The 25,348-nt window shown below is 34.0% G+C and overlaps 1 protein-coding gene across 5 annotated transcripts in view; it reads right to left on the bottom strand.

Annotated features, from left to right (window-relative positions):
* Positions 1–25,348, bottom strand: part of adgre5a (adhesion G protein-coupled receptor E5a) — a 162,900-nt gene that overhangs the window by 100,474 nt on the left and 37,078 nt on the right. For 4 of the 5 annotated variants that reach the window (XM_087245192.1, XM_087245189.1, XM_087245191.1 and 1 more), the window contains 9 exons: positions 24,985–25,172; positions 24,738–24,902; positions 21,984–22,178; positions 18,553–18,770; positions 18,409–18,475; positions 16,936–17,027; positions 16,656–16,824; positions 14,378–14,473; positions 6,183–8,135 (listed from right to left, as the gene is read on the bottom strand). In XM_087245192.1, the coding sequence (XP_087101318.1) occupies positions 8,094–8,135; positions 14,378–14,473; positions 16,656–16,824; positions 16,936–17,027; positions 18,409–18,475; positions 18,553–18,770; positions 21,984–22,178; positions 24,738–24,902; positions 24,985–25,172 (1,232 nt within the window). In that variant the 3' untranslated portion in view covers positions 6,183–8,093. Of the gene's footprint in view, positions 1–6,182; positions 8,136–12,017; positions 14,474–16,655; positions 16,825–16,935; positions 17,028–18,408; positions 18,476–18,552; positions 18,771–21,983; positions 22,179–24,737; positions 24,903–24,984; positions 25,173–25,348 lie in introns of those variants that run through there. The other variant, XR_015481291.1, reaches the window with a different exon arrangement.

Below are 25,348 nucleotides of genomic sequence, written 5' to 3'. Positions count from 1 at the left end.
GGAAAAGGATATAGTGATCTGCTGGCCGATGAGTAAAAAAGTTTATGCCAAGCCAAGAGCACATTATTTATTTTTGAGCAAAGAAAATGTATATTAATACGCACAGTCAGTCACAGTCTAATTTAGTTCCTGAAAGAACAAGATGTTAAAGGTCTTCGCCCACTGCACCAAGCACCTGTAGGTACGAATTACCAAAGCAGAAGCATAATGACAGTGATTTCCCTCAGCTCAATGTTATTTGATTATGTCTGTATTGCCCTTGAAGATAAATGGCATGTTGTTTCTTTTCTCAATAAATGCACACATATAATGATAATAATGACTACAGTAAAGAAACTCCACAACCAGTGGCTATTAAAAAGTACAGGTAAATTATTATTAATTGTTTTTAAAAAATAGATATGTTTGTGCTTTTTAATAAAGACTGTGCTGCACTTCTGTTCTTACTGGATTACATCTGCAGGGAGAAAAACAATTAAAATATGCATAATAAAATGCTCAACACAAGGAGAAATTTAAAAGATAAGTTTCTTTGCCATCTGTCTCTTGAAAATAAATTAGTGGCAACATGAACAGGTTTTGTGGTATTTCTCACAAGAACAAGAACAAGAACAACAACAATAACAATAATACAAACATAAATAATAATAATAATAATAATTAAGTAAATATATACAGTTGAAGTCGGAATTATTAGTCCCCTCTTAATTATTATATCCCATTTATTTTTTCCCCTTGCTTATTTTTTCCCCCAACTTTATGAACGGAGAGAAGATTTTTTTCAACACATTTCTAAACATAAAAACAAATTTCTAAGAACTGATTTATTTTATCTTTGCCATGATGACAGCGTGATCTTTATCATAAAAATGTACTTGATATTTTAAAAAACACTTCTATACAGCTTAAAGTGACATTTAAAGGCTTCACTGGGTTAACCAGGTTAACTAGGCAGTTAGGGTAATTAGGCAAGTTATTGTATGATGATGGTTTGTTCTGTAGACTATCGAAAAAAGTTGCTTAAGGAGGTCAATAATTTTGTTCTAAAACTGCTTTTATTCAGAAGAAAAAAAATATTATCAGACAACCTGTGAGTGTAACCTTGCCCTGTTACACATGATTTGGGAAATATTAAAAAAAGAAAAAAAAAATTCAAAGGGTGGTTAATAATTCTGACTTCAAATATATAAATAAAAATAAATATTTATTAAAAAAACATATATATATATATATATATATATATATATATATATATATATATATATATATATATATATATATATATATATATATATATATATATATATATATAAGTGGTGTAATAATCAGCAGAATAAATATAAATTGTAAAATATTCAGTACTGTAAAAAAATTACTGCTACTACTACTGTATAAATCCAACATTATAATCTATAGAAACCATGTTTATTTTTAGTCTCATTTTCAAAAACATTTTGAGTTTTTCACTCTTAAAACTTCATGTTTATTGCTAGATGTGTTATTTTTAAAGATTTAATCAGTGGCATACATTTCATGGCTGGTTTTCACCACCTATTGGTTAAATTATGTAATTGCTGCCTACAAATTAAATTTGAGTATTAAGTTAAATGCATCTGATGGTGATTTTAATCTTTACCATAAACATCTCTTTCTTGATTTTTGCATTTTTCAAACACAGATATGAGTGCAGCGATTAGAAGGATTAAAAAACCATTACCATCATTTAAAATTTATGTTGTGTGGGTGTTGAGATCCCAATCTTTTAATGATTAACCCTGCAGCTTACACTGAATGCATTAAGGCAGGCTAAACAAGCAGTGGCAGAAAACACCTTTAATAACCTAAGAAACTCAACCTATCCCCAATTACCTAACACAACTTCTTCCCTCATAATTATATTTTACAGGTCAGCCTAAATGCTTTCATACATGTGATTTGAATGACGTGAGAGGTGATTTGTATTAGCCAATCCATGGGTCATGTGTGTTTTGAACAGTGGGTTGTGATCCATACGAGTCATGGTTCAACCGGGATCTGTTACACCCCTACTATACATATATATATATATACATATATATATATATATATATATATATATATATATATATATATATATATATATATATATATATATATATATATATATATATTCTTTTTGAAATATTTCACAAATGTTGTTCAACAGAACAAGAAAATCTTCCCAGTATGTCCGACAATATTTTTTCTTCTGAAAAAAGTGCTATTTGCCTTAATTAATCTAGAATAAAAGCAGTTTTAAATTTTTTGAAAACCATTTTAGGGCCAAATATTTTTTTCATTAGTCTACAGAACAAACCATCATTGTAAAATAACTTGCCAAACTATCCTAACCTGCCTAGTTAACCTAATTAACCTAGTTACGCCTTTAAATGTCACTTTAAGCTGTATAGAAGTGTCTTGAAAAAATATCAAGTAAAATATTATTTACTGTCATCAAGGCAAAGATAAAATACAGCAGTTATTAGAAATGAGTTATTAAACTATTATGTTTGGAAACGTGTAGGAAAAATCTGGTCTCTGTTAAACAGAAATTGGGGAAAAATTGGGGGGGGGGGTGTTTATATATATATATATATATATATATATATATATATATATATATATATATATATATATATATATATATATATATATAAACAATGAATAAAACTTAAATAAATGACCATCATAAAATAAATTAATTAATATAATAGGAAATGTAAATGGAAAAATCTACAAAAACAATTACACTGATTATACAAAACATTTTGACATTTTCATGTTACTATTTTTCTCTTTAGTCAACTTAAATAGTGTTAATCAAGCTTTTGTGCTCATTTCTACATATAAACTATTAGTAGGAAACAGAATGAACAGGATCAGGGCTCTTTGACCAGGGATCTTTTGTCTGAGTGAGCTCTTCTGCTCTGATATGGACATAAAGTCCTTAAGGCAATTATTAAGTTCAGAATGGAAGAACAAATATAATTAGCATACGACTTCACCTGTTCATCTGTCTCTGTTCCTCTGTTTTCTCTTTTGTTAGCAGAGTCATTACACATCCACAGTGCCCAATTGACTTGACTTATTTATTTAGCTGAACTCAGTGTCTCTTTGTGAATCATAATAGTGTCACGTTCTGCTTTATGATGCTTGGCTGCTGAAGTGTTAATGGCCTCTGAAGCCCATCTGAATCCATGTCATGTTTCATTCCAGACACAGCAGAGGAGAACCTATTCTTGAACGACCGGATACGTTTCGGAGAAATTACATGAGTTCTTTGAGCTACAGATAAAAAGTCAATGTGACCGGGGCGCAAAGATTTCAAACATTCGACAATTTGCAAATTTAACTTGTATTAATACAGAGAAGCTACTTATTTGACTCCTTGTCCTAACCGTTCCAATATTTCGAATGTAGTATTTTCAATGTTATCATTTTTATAGAACAAAAGAAACTGATACATTCATTCATAAAGGACACATTAAGTTGATCAACGTGATATTAAAGATATTGATTTTAATATTTTGAAATACTCTATTCATAAAAAAAGCACACTGTAAAAATTGCGGTAAAATTTGCCAGTAATACTGTAATACTTACAAGGGCACTGTAAATGAACAGTTATAGTGTTGTAGAACAACAGTAGTTGTAATTGTCACAGTGCGCTTGTAAATTTTGCCAGTTATAAAACTGTGAAATTTACAAGCACACTATAAATTATTAATCGCGTTTGTGCTATAAAAGTACAGGCTCAATCGTAACTGTTAATGTACAGTGCAGCACAGTTCTTTCAGAGCCGGTAATGCTGTAAATTGCCAGTAATTCTCTCAATTTTACAGCCATTTTTTTACATTGCACAAAAATGTACAATTGAAGTCAGAATTATTAAACCCTCTGAATTATTTCTTCACCCGTGTTTTCCCTTAATTCCCTATAATAGTTTAAATAACTTATCCCAATAACTGATTTATTTTATCTTTGCCATGATGACAGTAAATAATATTTGACTAGATCTTTTTCAAGACACTTCTATACAGCTTAAAGTGACATTTAAAGCCTCAACTAGGTTAATTAGGTTAACTAGGCAGGTTTGGGTAATTAAGCAAGTTATTGTATAACTGTAGTTTGTTCTGTAGACTATTGAAATAAAAGCATAAAGTGGCTTATAATTTTGACCTTAAAATGTTTTTTTTTTTTTTAAATTAAAAACTACTTTTATTCTAGCAAAAAATAAAACAAATAATACTTTCTCCAGAAGAAAAAATATTATCAGACATACTGTGAAAAGTTATTGTGGATTATAGATAGCAAAATTTTGGGGTTTTGTTATGGTTTTTGTTTTTAACCATGACGATAAAACACCAACACCATTATGAGCGTATTAAAACATGTGCTTGTTTGTCGTAAAAATGTGTAAAAATGAAAAAAAAAAAAAACTAATATGTGCATTTCCTTACTTCCATGTGCAGCCATGTTGCTGTTGTAGCTGGTGTATTCTGGAAATTTTCATACCCCTCGGTTTTAAGTGTGGTCCTGAAAAATCTTTGTTTCAAGGGCTATCTAGCCCTTCCCCTTATCTCTACGCCTTCAAGATGAAGATAATTGGGACAAGTTAAGGGGAAGGGCTAAGGGTAAGAAAGGGATTAGACCTAAATTTTTTACCTTCAAAATATTATTGGTATAAAATCCATTAATGTTATTTGCATTTCAGTGTAAATAGTAGCACAGAGGTTCCATTTTTGGCAAGGTGTATTCAGCATTGTATGCTTTTTGCACTGCGGTGTAAAGAGCTATATTAATATTCATAGAGTAAACAGTAATGCATACTAACACCCTCCATTTGTCAATATTAGCTAGATTAGCTTTTTAGCTAAATCCTAGTGGAAGCAGACATCCCTGGTTCTCTTGGTGTGTTGTCCCTGACTGCTGCTGTCCCCATTTTACAATCAAACAATTTTATAACATTATTAATAAAAATATGGTAGACCCATAAAGAAACATTTTACAGTAAACTACTGTATTTCATTAATTTGTAGTATTATACACCAGTGTTTTCAACTAACATCTCCACATCATAGCTATGTTACAGACAAAAGCACAACCATAATTCAGTTAAATTCATTTCATCTTTATTTCTATAGCACTTTTACAATGTAGATTGTGTCAAAGCAGCTTAACATAGAAGATTATAGTAAATCAAAACTGTGTCAGTCCAGTTTTCAGGGTTGAAGTTCAGTTTAGTTCAGTTCAGTGTGGTTTAATTTTCACAGCTGAAAGTCCAACACTGAAAAGCGAATCTATTGATGAGCAGCTCCACAAATCCCAAATCAAACAAGCCAGTGGTGACAGTGGTGAGGTACAAACTTCACCAACTGACGAAAGTGAAGGAAGAAAACCTCAAGAGAAACCAGGCTCAACTATGCATGACCATTTCTCCTCTGGCCAAACTTCTGTGCAGAGCTGCAGTCTAGGTGTCAGAGGCTGGAGACGCCTGGACGTCCATCGTTAAGAAGCTGCAGGTCAACGGCGGGTGTTCAGGCTGCCCAAAAGGTCAATGCGAAGACTTGTCTGTCACTGGGTCTTTCAGGAATCAGTCTCATTCTCTCCACTTCTCCATGTCCACCACAGGATACGGCTTGGTCCAGGATTATGCCATCGTAATCCTGGACCAGGATCCACCATGTGGATGATGAGAAAGTCATAAGACAAACCAATGCTCAACCAATGCGTTTAGTAAATTAACTAATAAAATAGTTTTTTTTTCCACACATCTAAACTTTAGAACAACGAAGATTTTGATCATTATTTCAGAAAAAAATCTAGTGTCTTTAAATTGTTTTCTAATTTTGATCTCCACTGTATTTATTTATTTATTAGCTACTTCATTTCATACTTCATTTAGCTACATCACTACATGTTTGTGAGTCTAGAAAAGTTCATATACTTGAGCTAACATAATTACTTTTTGTAGCCTACAGCTCAAAAGCCATATTATGCAGCCCATGTCCTAACTCATTTTCCAATCTTCGATTTCTTGTTTCGGTTAATTTAGCTGAAACCAAAATATACCTGCATGCACAAACTCACAAATGAAGCATATCAAAACAGGATCCAGTGCTAATTAGCATCACATTTAAAAAAGCAGATATCTGAGACAGGAGGGGATTTTACGAATAACCTTTTAATAATGAAAACAACAACAACAATTAACAAAATATAAAATATAATCAGCATTAAATAGTGGCAGGCAGATAAAGCAAAGTGCAGAAAAATAAGGGTAAAGGTGCAAAATCTTACACTCAACATTAAATCTTCACGGCAAACATGAGCCTTTTTATGCAGAATAATGCCTTGTGATGAACAAAAGCAATTTTACATTCATTCATAAATTAATCTGCTCAGGTATGAGAAGAAATACAATTTTATGCTTGCTTGGTCACCACATAAATAATATAAACAATAAAAATGATAAAGAGTGAAAAAATAAATTAAATGAAAAATTGAGAAAAAAATATTGTATTTATTCAGCAAGGATGGATTTAACTGCTGCCATTAGAAAAAAACACACTATTGAACCTGGTGTTTATCCAGAAATTCATGAAGAAACCTATATATTATTTTTTTTATTAATTATTATTAGTTAACATTTTCAGTACTGATATAATAATATGCAATGTTTCTTGAGCAGCAAATCAGAATATTAAAGGTGCAGTAGGTGATTGTCTTTGGAAACATTTTTTTTGTGTCGTTCAGCCACTGAAATCTTCCATTGAAAGATTGATGTGACTACTTTCAGTTTCATAAGAGACCTTTTACAGCATCGATAATGTAGGTTTCACTTAGTTTAACAACTAAACAGAAGTAAATATCATTTTTCTGCCTAGCCTGCTTTACTGAGTTGAAGTTGTTTTTATAGACCATTTCAATGAGGCAAAGTCACTGACCCATGAACCTTTCCAGCTTGATGTCAAACTATTTCAGAACAACAAGAGGCAATTCAATCATGACTTAACATTAAAACAGCTATCATAACATTATTTATCATTATGTGGACCTTCCCAAGCTATGGAAAATAATAATGTAAAACAGGAAATACATTAGGACCATTGTTATTGTTTACGTTCCTCAAAATGGTCTATATTCACATTGGGTCATTTTTGAACAATGACAGCCTGTGACACACTCCCTATATTGTTTACCATGCTACTTTGAATATTCGGTCTGAAACAGCATGTCGCTATGGCTTAGTACGTATATTCCTGCACGCCTCCGGCCAACTTCTAAGCATACAGTCATTGCTTTATAAAACACTACACATCACGACAAGTTTTGCTTGCTAACTACACAACTAGAAACGTGCTAGATATATATGTGTTTTTTTTTTTTTTTTGTTGGGAATTGTGGTATTATGAAGTACTTTAAAGTTTTCTAACTGGCAAATGACATGGTCTAGTCTAGTGGGTCTCTGTCATCTTTCAGCTGTGCCCATTCATGATATCAGGAGGCGTGGCTTTGGGAAGCAGGGGAGGGATTGTGCTTAAAAGATATTATGCTAACATGTTAGCATTCAGGCAGATCACCTACTGCACCTTTAAGATGATTTTTAAAGATTGTGTGAAAACTTTTCAGATTCAGATTTTGCAACATCAATAAATAAAATGTTAAATACATTCAAATTAAAATAGTTTTAAATCAATTATTTTCACAATAGTAAAAATTCAAACCAACACAGAGCTTGGGGTGAGCTAGAGTGAGTGCTCGGACATGGTCCCACATTGATTCAAATAATTTAATTATTAATAAAAAGAAAAAGTCTTAAGAACTATAAGCTTTGAAACAATATGTGTCGTATTTATAAATGTATTATAAAGGAGATTTTAAAAAGCACAAAGAAATAATTAAAGCGACACTACTATGTCCATAAAAAAGATTTCTTAACTGTCATTTCTTTCTTTTCCTTAAGTTGACCCTCAAGTAAAGAAAACTCCTCTGAAATAAAAGACAAAAAACATTTTCTTATACCCACAGAAAGCAGGCAGACGATAGCAGTAACAGAATGTTGATATTGTCTGTCAAATCTGGGATTCTCCAGTGTGTTGAACACTCTTTGAGGCCTGTAAAAAAACACAGTTTTTCTGTCAGTCAGACGATCAATCTCGCTTCAGCTTATTTATATTCACAGTCACATCCAGTTATTACAGGAAAACACATATCTCCGTAGGACGACAATTCTCTAAGGGGCATCACCTCCCTTTTTAAACATTCAGACAGCAACGTGAATGGTTTCTATCTGAGCGAACAGCTATTATGGGGTTTTTGACGTCTATGTTATTAGTGTGAAACTTCAACTCTTCCCTGACAGATGATCACATCAGAGCAAATATACAAATTCAATGACCTCAAATGTCTGCATTTTAGCATTGATGTGGTGTATGTAAAACCTGCATTGATTTCAGCAGTGTACATTGAAATGAATAATTATTCAGACATCACATGTAGTTGGTGATATTTGTTTATTTTTAAGTGCAATAGGTTGGTTTCAATCACGTGGTTCTGATGTTGTGCGAAAGACAGATGGAGGGCAGAAGTAAAAATAACTAAATGGGAGACATAGAGCATATTTTTGTGATTTATACCATATTTCAAAGGAGATATAAATAGAAAATAACCAGATATCCAACATAGCATCAGCATGATACTTATATCATAAAAAAGGCTGAGTTTTCTACTGAACTAACATAATAACTAACATAATAACTGTCATCGATGCGGTACAAACGGTACAATTATGTTACATAAAAAATACTACCGTAAATACTATAGTGTTTGGAAGCATACTATTGATAATTAGTTGAAATAAACTGTTGTAGTAATTATATTGTTGCTGTGGTACGACACAACTCACAAACTAGCAATACACAAATTATTCAATAGGCTTCAGTTTTCTACGCTATAATCCCTATGCACCACAGTTTAGACCAGGGCTATTCAATTGGCCGCCCTTAGGCCGAACCCGCCCCATGAGGCAGTTTGTTCCGGCCCTCCAAACAATTTGACCAACACATCGAAAATAAATTTAGTTCAGTCGAAAAACGGCCGCTATAGTTATGAAGTGCATCGCGTCCGTTCAATATAGCACGAGCTGCAGTTGAAGGCAGCACAGAGCGTGAGTCACTATAAGCAAGTGGCATGGGCAGCCGAAAAACATTTGGATGTGTTTGTAGAAAAGGACTTTTGTACGGTGCACTGATATCTTTAATAGGGATGCAACAATTAGCCGATTTCACTATTAACTACGCTTCAATATGTCACAGTTAATAAATCGTAAAGGCTTCTCTAAGCCGCACGGAACGAAACAAAACTGCTGCAGTTTAACAAAGTTACGCCAAGTTGCCAACTGTGCCCTACTTTAAAGTTCACCAAGCACACTGAGGCTAATATGCACACACGGATTAACTACAGCAGCGGCTGTTCCCATATCACGTCTTTTCCGCTTGCAAGTTTGTTATTTCTGATTTCAGAATATAGGACAATATGCGTGCACAAGTGTAGCGACGCGCTTGCGGCTTTCCGGGCGCATGCAGTAGAAAACATCTCACAGTGAGAGTTGTACGGGCCTTTCAGTGCTATGTAAACAAAAGATACGTTAGACGAATTATTATAAAAATCATTATGTACTGTATGTATGGATGCAAAAGGCAACAACAGTTATTCTAAACAACTTACCTAATATAAAGCTTGAATTTACATAAGAGGAGATAACCGTGAAATCATGATTATTTTTCAGACTATATAATCGTACAACTAAAATCTATCATTGTTGCATCTATTAATTGTTATGCAGTTCATAACATAGCATATGAATGTGTCTGAATGTAGAACAAGCCTACTTTATCAATTTATTTATATTTTATACAGTCTTTATTGTGCTCTGAAATACATTTGAATATTTGTAAAAAAAATAAATAAATTGTACAATGCAGTGATTTTATGTAGTTTCAAAATGCAATATATTAACATTTTAATGTAGAAAAAAAACAATGTGGGTGTCTTAAGGAGCAAAAATACAGCATATGGGCTCTTATATGCAGTTTTGTCATCACTCATATAGCAAGTCATATCTCTTCGGCCCTTCGTTTGGTATGCTTTTCATGAACCGGCCCCCATGACAAACTTATTGAATAGCCCTGGTTTACACTAACATAAAAGTATTTCTTACAGTTCATCAGCTTACTATGCTACAGTATTGGGTAGCATTCATTAACAAAGAGTTATACACATTATACACTTTTACTATGTGCTTCAAAAACATGTTTATTACAAATTACCATAGTTTATTACACATTATTATATAATACACAAAGCTAGACCTGTATATAATTTTTATTGGTGCTATCAAACAAGTTTTTGCATTTAAAAAAGCTTGTACACAAGAATGTATTGAATAAATGTTTATTATACACCGCCTTTTCTACTATTTTTCAGCCAGTTTCCTGAACTTTCCCCCTTTATAAGCAAAAGTAATAAGGAAGTCTATTGAAAGCTGTTCGGCATTTCAAATTTTGGCCATTTTAAACAATTAAAAAAACAACATACAGGACATTTTTATGTTCTGATAGCGGTAGAAGAACCACTTCCTGCCCTTCATCTGAATTTTGCACGTCACCAATGATGTCATCTGAAAACATACTAATCTCGAATAACTAAAAATACTGCATCAATATTTTCTCTGAAAACTCTTTAGTTTTTATTCATTTATTCATTTATTTTCTTATCGGCTTAGTCGCTTTATTAATCTGAGGTCTCCACAGCAGAATGAACCGCCAGCTTATCCATCACATGTTTTATAAAACGGATGCCCTCCCAGTCACAACCCATCACTGGGAAACGCCCACACTTTCTCAGTCATACACATACACTATACACTATGGACAATTTAGCTCATCCAATTCACCTGTACCACATGTCTTTGGACTGTGGGGGAAACCGGAGCACCCGGAGGAAACCCAAATGAACACGGGGAGAACATGCAAACTCCAGACAGCAACCCAGGGCTTAAACCAGTGACCTTCTTGCTTTAGATTTTAATACTTTTAAAACAAAGTTACCTAGAAGCACCTAGCACCTAGAAGCAAGAGACATACAGATCTACTAAGTCAACAGTGCGCAAGCGCGGCCAGAGGTGCCACTTGTCAATAGGCAAGGCAGGCAAATGCTTAGGGCCCCAGGCCAGAAAGGATCCCTGAGGGCAGACCAACTTTGAATTAGGCAGTGACAAGTTTAAAAAGACAGCAAAAGAACCTGCAGACTCCCTAAGGGCCCACCCCCATTGCTCACTCTCACAGCGAATACCATCCATCTCAAATAAACAAATAAGTGAGAACGGCAGCATTAAAATTAAGCAAAATTGAGGGGCCATTTACATATCACAGGGTGCTTTCTCCAGCTTACTCTCCAGTGGCATGTTATTGCGAAGCAAGCATCAGCCATCATTTATAACCATAACTACACTCATAATCATCAGTTATTGTGCAAAACACTAGAATTCAGCTTAAGTGAGTACAAGTAACTTAAAGGGGAAATGAAGCACTCAGTCAAGTTTGCATTATTTTGTAAAATAATTTCCTCTTTAATAGAATAGATTAATAAAACCATTTAGCGGAAAATGACATGTTTTACTATAGAGTTTTGATCTATATAGGGCACTGTCATCTTGGAATATCGCTGAGTCTGACGTCACAGGGTTGGTTACATTTCCTCAGCTCAACAGATAGAGTGGAAGTAATGGACTGAACTGGGAGACTGAATAGCCTAATTTAACCCAATGCATGAAGTTGTGGATGTGGAGCTGCTGCAAATACAAGCACCAGTTGTGTGTCTAATATAAAAATATAAATGTTTATTCTATTTTTTTTCCCCTTTAAATTACCAATCATTTGATGCGCTTTGGTCCACTCTTTGTATTACGCTGCCTGACTGCTTGTATGGGTCTCAACAATAGTTTCAACAAAGTCCGCTACTGACATAATGGGGGTGGGTACTTTCACTTTTCATAAATACATACAGGGCTGCATTTACACTGGATGGTTCTCAAGTGACTCAATTCCAATTTTTTCTTCCATGTGGCACAGATCAGATAAGGCCCATGTCCGTGTAAGCAGGAAAAAAATTACATGACTTCCAATTTAATCAAATAAGATTCAGGCCTTATTCATACAGCATGTTGATACTTATATAATATGAATCAGATCTAGGGGCAGCACGGTGGCACAGTGGTTAGCACAATCGCCTCACAGCAAGAAGGTCACTGGTTCACGCTTTCATTTCAGAATAGACTTCAACAGAGTTGCAAACTTTAAATCTCATATATGCTTTTATGAAAAAGCTTAAATATTGACACATCGCACAAGTTCTTAAGCATATTAACGAGAGAGAGAGAGAGAGAGAGAGAGAGAGAGAAAGAGAGAGAAAGAAAGAGAGCTCAATATCCAGCACGTAACTAATACAAACTAATATAAAACTGTTGCATACATCACATGCATAAATCTCGCCATGGACATGACGGCCTAGATTAAAAGTAGATGGTAAAATGAGAACTTTTCTGTCATAAACTATAGTAAAAGAACTTGTCAAAAAGAATTTGAAAAAATTAATTCCTGTGCTGCAAACACATTAAATACAGGAACAGAGGGCGCTCTTTTATTATTAGATGTTAGTCAGCTAATAGCCCACTCTTTTTTTCCTGGTCCTTGCGTCTTTGCCGTGTGCTGTGTAAATGTAGACAATCAGATACGAGTCACTTTTAAAAGATGATGTAAGCTGGTCAGCAAATGAATCTGATACAGTCACAAAATCAGAATTGACCATCAAGATCTGCAGTGCAAATGCAGCCTAAATGTGCATGCGTTTAAAAAAAATCTCAATATTAAAAACTTTCAAGGATTTAAGATGCTGGTGACCGTAAACACATCATAACAAACTTGTCTGGGGTCCATAGGAAATATTGCGAAAAAGGTCCTGTTAAACATCACTTGTAAAATATTTGAAAAATAATAACAATTTAATCATCGGGCTAATCATTTAGCCTCTACTGTGTGTCAATAATGGGATTATGTTTAATTTAATAACAAGAATGTTCTGTTTTCTTTGTTTTTGAGTTGGCTTGTTGACAAATGACTCTATTTTGAAATGTTGACTAATGACTCTATTTTTTGGATGGTCATTTTAGAGAAAATGCCTCTGACAGTGAGGGAATAAAGGACATCGACAGGCCCGTGCAGAGACTGTTCAAGGGGCATGTGCAGGATGAAATTTTTGAAGGGTGGGCAGAGTTGTTGCGCACGTACTGAAGAGCGGGGGTTGTCACGGGGGCACTTTTGTTAATTTCAGAAGGACACTTTCTATCCAAAACTAAAAAGGGCATGTGCACTGCATAGGTTGAGCCCTATGTGTGCACGTGCCTGGACATCGATATAGCCTCTGAAGACTTTTTACAGAAAACTTTTACTGAAAAGTTTTTACAGCATAAAACTTCGCCTTAGCTAACAAGATTTAATGATCTTAGCACAAGGTCTAAAGCGCACTGCTCAGGTGCAGTTTGGACTTGTCTGAATTCACCTGTGCTATTTTGTGCTTTTCTATGGATAAAACATTCGCATGGATGAATTAATTAATGGGTTACGGGTGTGTGTATAAAAATAATTTGAGTTTCATCTCTCATTCCCTTTAAGAACAAGTTGTGATAATGCTATGGGGCATTTACTATTTACATGACAGATACTATTTGCATGCAAAAAACTGAATGCTTCATGATCTGCTCATGCATGAGGTTAAAGTGTGCCAGACAAGATGAATTCCACTGAAGAATCCTTATGTGAAGAAGGCATAGGAGGAGGTAAGGTTTTTTATATTTTTGTACTGTAGATCATATTTTTACATATAAATCCTTTACATTTTTATATTTAAAGATATTCTGTTGCTGCTGCACATCCCTGTGTGTGTGACAAGCAATGTGCATTTTGGAACCGCAAGAAAAAGCAAGAAAAAAACAAAACTGCATCTATTTCAGTTGCTTAAAGGAAAAATGCATCAATAATGCATATTAACACTGCTCCAGCACGCCCATAAATAGGCGAAAATGCATTTGCTATTTATACAACGTGGCACAGAATGTGAATATGATTTCTGTGCCATGCTGAAACTAGCAAAAGACACTTGCGTCATGTCTGGCACCGCATTACACCAAGTGTATGATAGGGTCCCAAATGTGTCATGACCAACACCAAAATGTGAGATTATAGAAAATGTGCATCATATAAACAGCGTGAGTTTAAAGGTTTTCTGAGAATGAGTTTACCTGTGATTTGCTTGTCTGATTGGAGCTGAACTCTGAATATTTCCTCTTCTGTGGTGCACAAATACATGACAGGAATTTGGCATATTCGTCTCTCACCTGTAAAGAAATTGCCAACACATTCATCAGAGACGACAACACATCGCTGCAGGCTCAATCTGCCTGACTTTATATGCCAGTGTATTTTGACGATCCTCAATTAATCATCAAAACTAATGTGCTCATGAGAGATTTTAATTAAACTTTTTTGAGTCATGTATATGCTACTTTTGATATAATTTGATATAATATATGTGATCCTGGCCCACAAAACCAAAAATCTTATGTTGTACAGATGAATTTTTGGCAATAAACAAAAACTCATGATATGTCGAAATGATTATTATTTTTTTTTTTCTGGCAATAACACAATTAAATAACACAATTAAGTGAAGTTCATGTTCATGAAGATTTTTTGTCAAATGTTCCACTGTAAATATATCAAAACTAAACACTTAATTCAGACAGCTTTAAAGGTGATTTATAGATTTTCAAATGGTTTCTCTGCCAAATATTGTCCTAAGAAACCACATTATTAAATTAGTAGATTAATTAATAACATAAAACAATGTTTGTGTTGGACAACATCTTAGAGTTTTAGGTAATTTTTGTTACTTTATTAATTGATTTTTTATTGTGTTGTGTTGTTGTTATTATTATCATTAGTTGTGTAGTAATACTTTGGATAAAACTTGACAGTAAAAATATCCAAAAAAAAAAAAAAAAAATTAAAAATCTAGAGATAGCATAAATCATCAATGGGGACTTTATAGCCAACATGAATTCAACTGTTATAGTACTAATTATTTAATTATCAATAAACGTTATTTTAAAATTGCTACTTAGTATTTACTACAGTTTTTCTCAATAACTTTGCAAAAAAATAAAAAATAAATAAATAAAATAACTGAAAAAAGGGGGGCTTAATTTTATCTGAACAAACAAGTTTAGTTTCATGTTCAAGTTTCATGCCTGCTTAATGCAGTATATAACACCCTAAACATTTAATTCCTTTTTTTAAAGTTAGTTATTGTGTCAGAAATATTTATGTCATGGTGTGAGCCACATTTTTATGAGAGTATTTCAATGATTTCCCATCATGACACACAGCCATAGAAAGTACAGTCATTTAACACAATTTTAACACATTCAACACAATTTTAAGGACAAAATTATTAGCTCCTTTAAGCTATTTTTTTCGATAGTCTACAGAACAAACCATTGTTATACAATAACTTGTCTAATTACCCTAACCTGCCTAGTTAACCTAATTAAGCCTTTAAATGTCATTTTAAGCTGTATAGAAATGTCTTGAGAAACATCAAATATTATTTACTGTCATCATGGCAAAGAGAAAATAAATCAGTTACTAGAAATGAGTTATTAAAACTATTATGTTTAGAAATATATTGAAAAAGTCTTCTGTCCGTTAAACAGAAATTGGGGAAAGAATAAACAGGGGGCCTAATAATTCAGGAGGGCTAATAATTCTCTCTCTCTCTCTCTCTCTCTCTCTCTCTCTCTCTCTCTCTCTTTCTCTCTCTCTCTCTCTCTCTCTCTCTCTATATATATATATATATATATATATATATATATATATAGTTTGACAGTGTTTTTAAGCAGTATTCAAGCACTTTCTCCAAAGTCAAAGCACTTTTCAAACACTGAAAACACTAGATCAAAAAGAAAGCATTTTAGGATTTCCAGCACCCATAAAAAGCTTATGACAACGACTGCTCACTTTGCTCCCAAAAATGCCACAGCTTAAAATAGGCAAAGGTTTACAGTGAGAAGTTAGCACATAAAGTAATTTTATTTTTGAATTTCAATAAATGGTATTAATTTGTAAATGGTATTACGTACTATGTAGTGATTTTAAATCATGTATACATTACAGTCAATCACATACTGAACAGAAAAACACCCCAAAATGGTATAAATAAATAAATAAATAAATAAAAACTAGCTCCAATAATATCTAACTGCAGACACACACACACACGCATGCATGCACACACGCACGCACGCACACACACACACACACACACACACACAGTTTTGATTAGTGGACTGGTTGATTGCATTTTGCATATTGTTGCAAAAAAACCTATTGTTTTAAAAGGCTATTAAAAAGAGTCTCGTTTGAGAAATGAGCCAAAGCAATTTAGAACACGGTACTACCAGCCCCAGTCTTTAAATGTTGATTTGTCATTCTACATTAAAATTTCGTCTGAGGACTCACTTGTTTGGAGAGCCAGCAGTGCATGATAAACATGAGCACCCCCTGCAGGCTGCCCAGAATAGTGAAGATGTAGGACATTGCCAGAGAGGTGCTGTCAAACTGAAAGCAGCCGAAGACCCACATGATGCCTAGAACACAGAGCTGAGCGATGGCAGTGACTGTAAACGCCCTGCAGGAGGAGACAGAGACCTTAATAGGATTCCCAGCGAAAACTGCAGATGTGCTTAGATGTTATTTAAAAAAAGCATGCCATAGAGTGAATCAGTATAGGATTTCTTACTTAATTTTGCGTAGATTGTCTAAGTCTGGGTTGAGGGAAGAAAATTTCTCCGCCAGCTTCCATATTGTTATGAGGAAGAAGAACACGTTAACCTGAAACCAGAAAGGTTTAAATAGTTCATTTCATTTCTTCTTTCAGTTTGTAAGTGCTGTTTTCAAATTTTTTGTGTTATGCTATAAACTTCGAATAGAATTCAAATAGAATTAAGATAAATATAACAAACTGTTTTGCATTAAAGTTGCCATGGGTCATTTCCTAATCCATTCATTTATTTTCTTTTTGCCTTATTTCCTTTATTAATCAAGTGGATTTAGTTTGTTTAATTCACCTATAGCACATGTCTTTGGACTGTGGGGAAAACCGGAGCACCCGGAGGAAACACACACAGAAACACACAGAAACGCCAACGGACCCTCTGAGATTCAAACCAGCGACCTTCTTGCTGTGAGGCAACAGCACTGCCCACTGCACCACTACGTCGCCCTTCCTAATTCAGACTTTTTCATAACATTGAAAACTAAATAAAAAACATTACCATATTAACATAATCTTATTAACTTATGCAGTATAACTTTTTAAATGAAAACTTATTCCAATATTAATGAAAAACAATCATATTTATAACACAGTGGAGTTCAACGCTAGTCAAGCAGAATCTGCCTTTGCCTTGATTCACTCACCAAAGTCTCTGGATTGTCCTCTATCCATTGTATGTGCATTTTAAACTAAATCTGACTAATTTACACCATTTAAATTGAAACATTTAATTTCAGATAGCTTTTTTTGAGCTTAAAAATAAAACAAACAAATAAAAGGGTACATTACATTTCTTGAAAATTCTTTTCATTAAGTCTCTAAAACACAGATGCATATCTTTTCTAATTAGTTTTATTGTTCAGCTACAAAAAAGCAATCTTGAATTAAATGTTTCAATCTAATATTGTGAATGGATCAGATTCAGTTGAGTTATAAATGGCATTGTTTTTTTCATTGTAAGAAGTTAATTATAAAATATAAAAAATTATAATGTAGTAGTTAACCTAATATGATTAAAGTTATGCTTTCTATTTATTTTTAAATATTATTTAATGTTATTATTATTAAATTAGAAAAATTACCCATGGCAACTTTGTAATACAGTTTGCAATATTTACCCTCCGCCCACAGCCCTCGATCATGTTTGGTTTTTGGCCCTTCATAAGAAAAAGTTTGGGCACCCTTGCTCTAAACCATTCTCAGATGGGATAAATCAAATGGGATGAGATCAAAGGTTACCATTGGCCAATTTGGGCCAGCAGGCCCCTGTTTTGGGCATCTTTGCCCTAAATTAATAAATAAAATGCTAGAAAACAAATAAAGTGATCACTAAAATAAAAGTACAAATACTTAAAACAATAAATTTGGCCTTCTGTTGGTGCCTGAAATTCCAGATGCTATTTTCTAATCTTTTTATGGCAACTAAGAGGTACTTACAACAATTATAATACAAACTGGCCCATAAAAGCTCCAGATGAAGCCATCGTCAATGTTGAGCCAACAGCTAAAGAAAAACAAAAACCGAATTACATCACAAACAGCTTGAAAATTGTGAATACAGGACATCTGTCTAAAACTCACTAGTTCGGGGTGCCATATCCGCTTGCATTCACTGAGGCCGAAATGGCAACGATAAGAGCAGGAACTCCATAACCGGCAGCAAACATGTAGACGTGTCTCAGTGTGGTGTTGAAAACCAGCACCACCATGCGGAAGAGCTGCACTCCTTCCAGACACATCCAGCAGAAAGAAGCCAGGAAGAAGTAATGCAGAACACCTGCAACCACTGAACAGCCCACCTGCACCACAAAAAGAGGTTTACTAAACTTCAGACTGGTGAAGAGTCATTCTTGAGTGATTTGTTCTTTTTGAACGAATCTTCAAGGTGACTCAGGAGCAACAAGTCATCAGGTTTTTAGTATCAAATAAACATCACGTCCAATGGGCAGCGTATTGTGGATATTATCGGCTGTTAGAGTGAGCACGGATAAGTAGCATGGAAAAGTAGGCAACCCATGTAACTTTGGAAACTCACTGAAATATACTATGATTTGTGACACCATAGCTGCATCCCAATTTGTGAAGGGTCCAGCTGCAGACTGGGCGCAGTTGCAAACTGAGACTAGATACAATGCTTTTAATGTATGCACAAAACCCCGTCTCTAAGCCTACACCTCACAGTGAGGTCACTAGCTTCATTCAGCGCATTGTGTTTAAGACAGTAGTTCTTATTTCTTAAAATGAGGACCTTTTTGCAGTTATTCACCTCATTTTCTATTTAATTATGAGATTAAAATATTGCATGTTAGTGACATTTTAAGCACTATTTTTAGCTGGATTAGCTTGTCGGATGGTCGTCATAACCACACTTTTTAATGTACCTAAATATTTCCTAAAGATGAAGAATAAAGAAGTATAAATAAATATATTTTTATATTTATTATTTTTATATTTATTTTATTTTTATATTTATATTTTTTAAATTAAAATTACAATATATATTAATCTAAAAAATAGGAATCTGTTAAAGTTTTAAATTAAAACTGTAATCTATTTACATTTATTAGGCAAATAACAAACTGGCCAGCACATTCAAGTGTCAAGAGTCAGAATTTGGCCATTTTAATAATAATAAAAATATATTATTATTATTATTATTATTATTATTATCATTATTATTATCATTATTATTATCATTATTATTAATAATAATAATAATAATAATAATAATAATAATAATAATAATAATAATAATAATAATAATAATAATAATAATACGAGTTTTACATTTGTTTAGCCTCTCTTGTAAAGAAAAAAAAATCATGGAAAACAACAATAGTCAAAATAATATTCAAATCAATTTCAATATTGTTTGTTTTTGTTGCTTCACACCTTTTTATATGTAATTTTTGGAGAAAAAGGTTCATTGTTAGACTCATGAAAAATAATTGTTTGCATTGACCAAAACTGATTAGCTGAAGTCACGAAGAGGATTCGTGTAAAAGTGTTTTTTGATGGGTTATTTTTACTATTAAGGATGGTGTAGTAGTCAAATAGGACAAATGAGGTCATGTATGGGACAAATTCTGGACCTTTGTCAGTGAGGGATGAGTCTTTCGAACCACCCGAACCCCCCCTGGCTACGGGCCTGTGAGATTGCACCTCTTAGCTTGCATGTTCAAGCTTGAATCTAGATATTATTGTCTGATTGCATATTATCTATCCTAAATAGTATTTGGAATAGTAATTCGAATTAGTATGTTCCAAACACAGTTTGCTGAAATGTTTTTTTTTTTTAGTTATCCAGATGGTCTGAAAGTCCTGGAAGAAAATCAAAGTGCAGATCTAATGGTTAATATTTCCCACAGTGCATTGGTGTTGGACGTGAATTCATTGCATATGTGAATTCAATTAGAACTATAAGCATGGTAAAAAGTCAGCATGAGATGGACGTTAAGGTTGTCCCTTTTACCCCTATTGTGATGTACAGTTGAAGTCAGAATTATTAGCCCCCTTTTAATTTTTTTTCTTCTTTTTAAAATATTTTCCAAATGATGTTTAACAGAGCAAGGACATTTTCACAGTATGTCAGACAATATTTTTTCTTCTGGAGAAAGTCTTAAGTCTTGTTTTATTTCGGCTAGAATAAAAGCAGTTTTTAGTTGTTTTAAACATTTTAAGGACAAAATTATTAGCCCCTTTAAGCTATATATTTTTTTCTCGATAGTCTACAGAACAAACCATTGTTATACAATAACTTGCCTAATTACCCTAACCTGCCTAGCTAACCTATTAACCTAGTTAAGCCTTTAAATGTCACATTAAGCTGTATAGAAGTGTCTTGAAAAATATCTAGTCTAATATTATTTACTGTCATCATGACAAAGAGAAAATAAATCAGTTATTAGAGATGAGTTATTAAAACTATTATGATTAGAAATGTGTTGAAGAAATCTGCTCTCCGTTAAACAGAAATTGGGGAAAAAAATAAACAAGCGGTCTAGTTATTCAGGGGGGCTAATAATTCTGACTTCAACTGTATTTCCAGTTGAAATGGTCTTGAAATGAGAAAAAAAAAAAGAATATAGGAGCATATTTGGTCATTTAGGAACCAATTTGTTCATTAGAAGATGGGTGTTGCAAACAGAATTGTGGAAGATTGGCGTAAGAATAAAAGCAGAAAAAACTGCACTGATAGCCCTGCCCTATAGTTATTCCATGTAACCAAAAGTCATTTAATTTGGTTAGAGCGGGAAGGGGAGTCTATGCTATTTGATTAAAGATTCAAAACAATGAAGTGCTCAGATACATGTTTTATAACAAGCACCCCTATATACATATGAAAATAAAAAAAGTAAAATTTTGATTTCATGCCAACTTTAAAGATCCCATGAAATCAAAATAATCTTTTAGCATCAATATTGTATCAGTATTGTTGGTTTTTAGGATATCTATAAGCTAGCGCTCACTAAAACAGTGACACAATCCAAACTTAGGATATATAAAACTGATATAAATATTTAAAGTTTGTAGTCTGTCACTTCTGCTTAAATAGATCAACGGTTTTATTCACATAACCTCATACTTCACTCATGAAATCATGACCAATCAAATACTCTCTAGTACCTAACATGTCCCGCCCACTTCAAGACCCATCTCCTTGATGCGCTTGTGATCAACCACTACTGGCAGAGCAGTGAAAAAAACAAAATGCTATTAGCTGTTTTTTTTAAAGGGGAGGGGCTACAATATGTTCCACCCTCTCTTCATGTTTCACTGAGTTTTCGTCAAACATCAAATAAAAATGCACATTTCAAAGCACTTCATGGGACATACAAACATAGTGGATGCATGAGACCAACAGTTAAGTGGAGAGGTAAGGTAAAGGTGTTGAAATGATTGTTAGATAACATTTAAGATATTGGAAAACAGTAGCTTTTGTTACACACTTCATGATGTGAATCAGGAAGCAGCACCAGACAAGTGAACACACAACGGTCATACTAATTTACCTTATTCTCAGTGCGGGTGATTCCCACGAGGAACACAAAGTATGCGATGAAGAGGCTGATGCACAGGTGCATGTGGATGGTGTTGCGTGTGCTCTGGATGGATCGCACCGCGTAAAATGTGATAATGCAGATGAGGAGGCAGACCAGAGACAGAGACAGTCCAACCCATGAGATCAGACGCAGCTCGTACACGTCCTGGTTAAGAGAGCAATTTAAGATGAATAGATTTAAGAAACTCGTACCATTTTTAAACAATGAAGGATGCGAATATAACAGAAGCATGTCTTTAATGTGCATGCTATGTGCAGTGTTTGCTGTGTGAAATATTAGTAACTGAAATATATCTAACTATTTGTATTTTTCAAAACATTTGCATATGCGCTTTTAATTGATATTGCGCTGCTTTGTTTATTTACCAATATGAACTTGAAAAAAGCTGTCGTTTTACAGTTTAAGGAGACAATAAGAACAGAAAATAGCAATCACTCAGTTATGGCATCATTAAAATATGTCTTTGTTTATTTCTAATACAGGGGTTTTCAAACTTTTTCAGCTGAGGGCCCCTTTGTGTTGGGCGAATTCTTTTGGGGACCCCCAAAAAATAAAAATGACGTCAAAAAAAAAAAAAACCTTAAAATAACAACTGTACTTAAAAAATGTTTAATTGAATTATTCAATACATTTATATTATTATATATTATTCAATACATTTATATTATTCATTATCTGGATTAATTTTTGTAAGATGTCAGTTGAGTTGACATGGTTACAGTGCTTCAATCTATTGATCAAATCTTCATGCGCAGTGTTCATTGTGGTCTGCTCTCATTGGATTCCATCAAGACATATTTTGTGTACGAGTCGTCACTTTACACAGTTTTTTATGCCATATTTATGCTTTTTTTCTGTCTATGCACAGCTAGACTCTTCTGTATTTACCCTTACAGCTGAGAATCTAAATGTATCTAAAGATTTAAAGCTTTGAAGTTTTAAAGAGTTTTGTCAGTCATCAGCCTGTTAATGGTTAACAATTAATTGTACCGTGGTAACTAGCAATACTACAATGGAGGCTGTAGTGGTTCAGTGTGTTGAAGTATTGTTTATTTTTATTCCCTTTTTTTGTGCACATCATAATTTACTCAAGTCGACAATCCTGACTTACACTGATAAAAAATAATTTCCTAAATGCAATCTAGAATTGGGTATTCAAGTTCATAGAGCCAAGTTTTACTTTGCATAATTTTAGAAGCTTTGCTGACTTTAAAATGTCCATACCAGTTTGTTCTATTAATAATAATACTGAACATTACATTTAAATTAGTTTCACAAATAAATATGGGAAAAAGTGGAACATCTTGAAAAAATGCATTTACATTTAGAGTATTAAAGTTTGATCAGATATGTTGAGCTTCATTAAATACAGAGCACTAATACATTTTAATATTTAATAATTAATTAGCTCTATAATATAACACAAACAGATACATTATAATTTTTATAGGTTATAGTGGTTTTACTCAGGGTGTATAAATTTAGTTATTTTAATCATTATGAACCAATATGTGTAAGGGGTCCACTGCAGAGCTCATCCAGCTGTCATTAGTGTAACAGGAGTGAAACTCTGAGAACTCGCTCATGTGATGACAGCTCCATTCATTGTTATTGCAGCACTTTTTGCTTTTCAATTTTAATATGTTTGTTTGCCGTGCTGCAAATAGGACCGTCTGATATTTGTACAATGCAAAGTGTAAAGCCTGTCACACTGTGAACGAGGTGCAATGTTGTGCCGTGTCTTTAAAATGCTATTTGTTTCCTATGAGTGAAGCCTGCGCAGAGAGGCGCGCACTCCGCAGCACCCAGCTAATCGGTTACTTAGGAACGCAAGCCATATACAGGGTAGTGCTTTCAGCCACCGATAATGTTCTTATTGATCATGTATTTTAACTGAAATATTGTCAGTTAAATAGACCTGAGCATTCATTTAGCTGTATAAGCGTAAAAGAGATCAGCGCAAGTGAAAGGTAAACGCTGTCAGGTGCAGGAGACAAGCGCCAAAAATCACAGGAAGCGCCTGGCCAGAAGCGCTTAATCAATAAAAGTCCCTGTGCACAGAGGCGGGCCGCTGCGCTTCTTTTCCTGTGTCACGAAAGTGTCAACTGCATTTAAATGACATAAGCATAAAGCTTAATTTTTGCAGTACTTTTGAGCTCAAATTATAATGAAGAAATACATTAACCTTTAGAATGATGCGGGACACAAAATTCATCCATGTGGGCCCATTGATTACCCCTCATCTAAAATTTCTTTGCGGCCCCCCTAGCGCAATCTGGCGGCCCCCCTAGGGGCCCGCGGCCCCCAGTTTGAAAACCCCTGTTCTAATACATGCACTCTAGTGGTGAAAATTACATACTGCACCTTGAGTTTTATTTTCAGTATTTTTTTCTTTAAACTTGATTTATTTAGATGTAACAAGTCGAAGCAATTAATTTAAGTTGTTTCAAATTTTATTTTTGTTTCAGTGTAAGTATCACTTTCTGAATCAAGTAATGACTCATGGTATATAACCCATAAATAGTTTGCAACTTGCAGGCCTTTAGATGATTGTTTCTGAAAATGCATAAAATGCATTCATCTTTCTAACTAATTATTATTTTTTGTTTAAGGAACATGTGGTAAAATATTTTATTCTCAGAAGTATCACTTCTGTGATGAGGTGAAGATCAGAAGTTGTGGTCACAGATGGTTAATACGAACCCCAATGTCATAGAGAGCCATAAGCACAGCGAAGCTGCTGAGGTGAGAACAGGAGCAGATCGTCTCATCAGCAGTGGACCTCACTGTGGAGCAGTTACGGGTCGACCAGGCACCCCCATCCAAATCATGATCCCAAAACACACAAATGTGATTCACATTCTCTTTCTAAGAGGAACATACACATAAGTTCATGATGAATCACACTGGTGTAAGATTTGTATGTAGTACACTACAAATTATGTCATACCTTCAAGTGCGAAAACGTGAAATTTACTGGTTTCTCCAGGTTGGCAGTGTCTTCATTGCTAACAGTGGCAGTTACTATTTCTGAATTGATTTTGAATGTTTGCTTTTCTTGTTTCTCTAAATGGTTAAAATAGCGGCTGAGTGATTCTTCCAGACCTGTGTAGCTGAGGAGAGCCACTGTTGAAAAGCCTGGTTGATGCAAAAAGACATAAAACATTTGTATTATATTGTGCTGAACAAATCTTTATTATGTTGGTTTGAGAAAGCAACTACTTAGAACACCCTAGCAACTGCATAGCAACCACCCAGTACCAACAAAGAACACACAACAGGGATGCCCAAACTCTTGGAGGGCCGGTGTCCTG

The sequence above is a fragment of the Danio rerio genome, chromosome 3 (assembly GCF_052040795.2).
Source record: "Danio rerio strain M-AB ecotype USA chromosome 3, GRCz13ab, whole genome shotgun sequence".
Lineage (NCBI taxonomy): Eukaryota > Metazoa > Chordata > Actinopteri > Cypriniformes > Danionidae > Danio > Danio rerio.
Note: the sequence above shows the minus strand (reverse complement) of the source record. Positions and strands in the feature narration are given on the sequence as shown.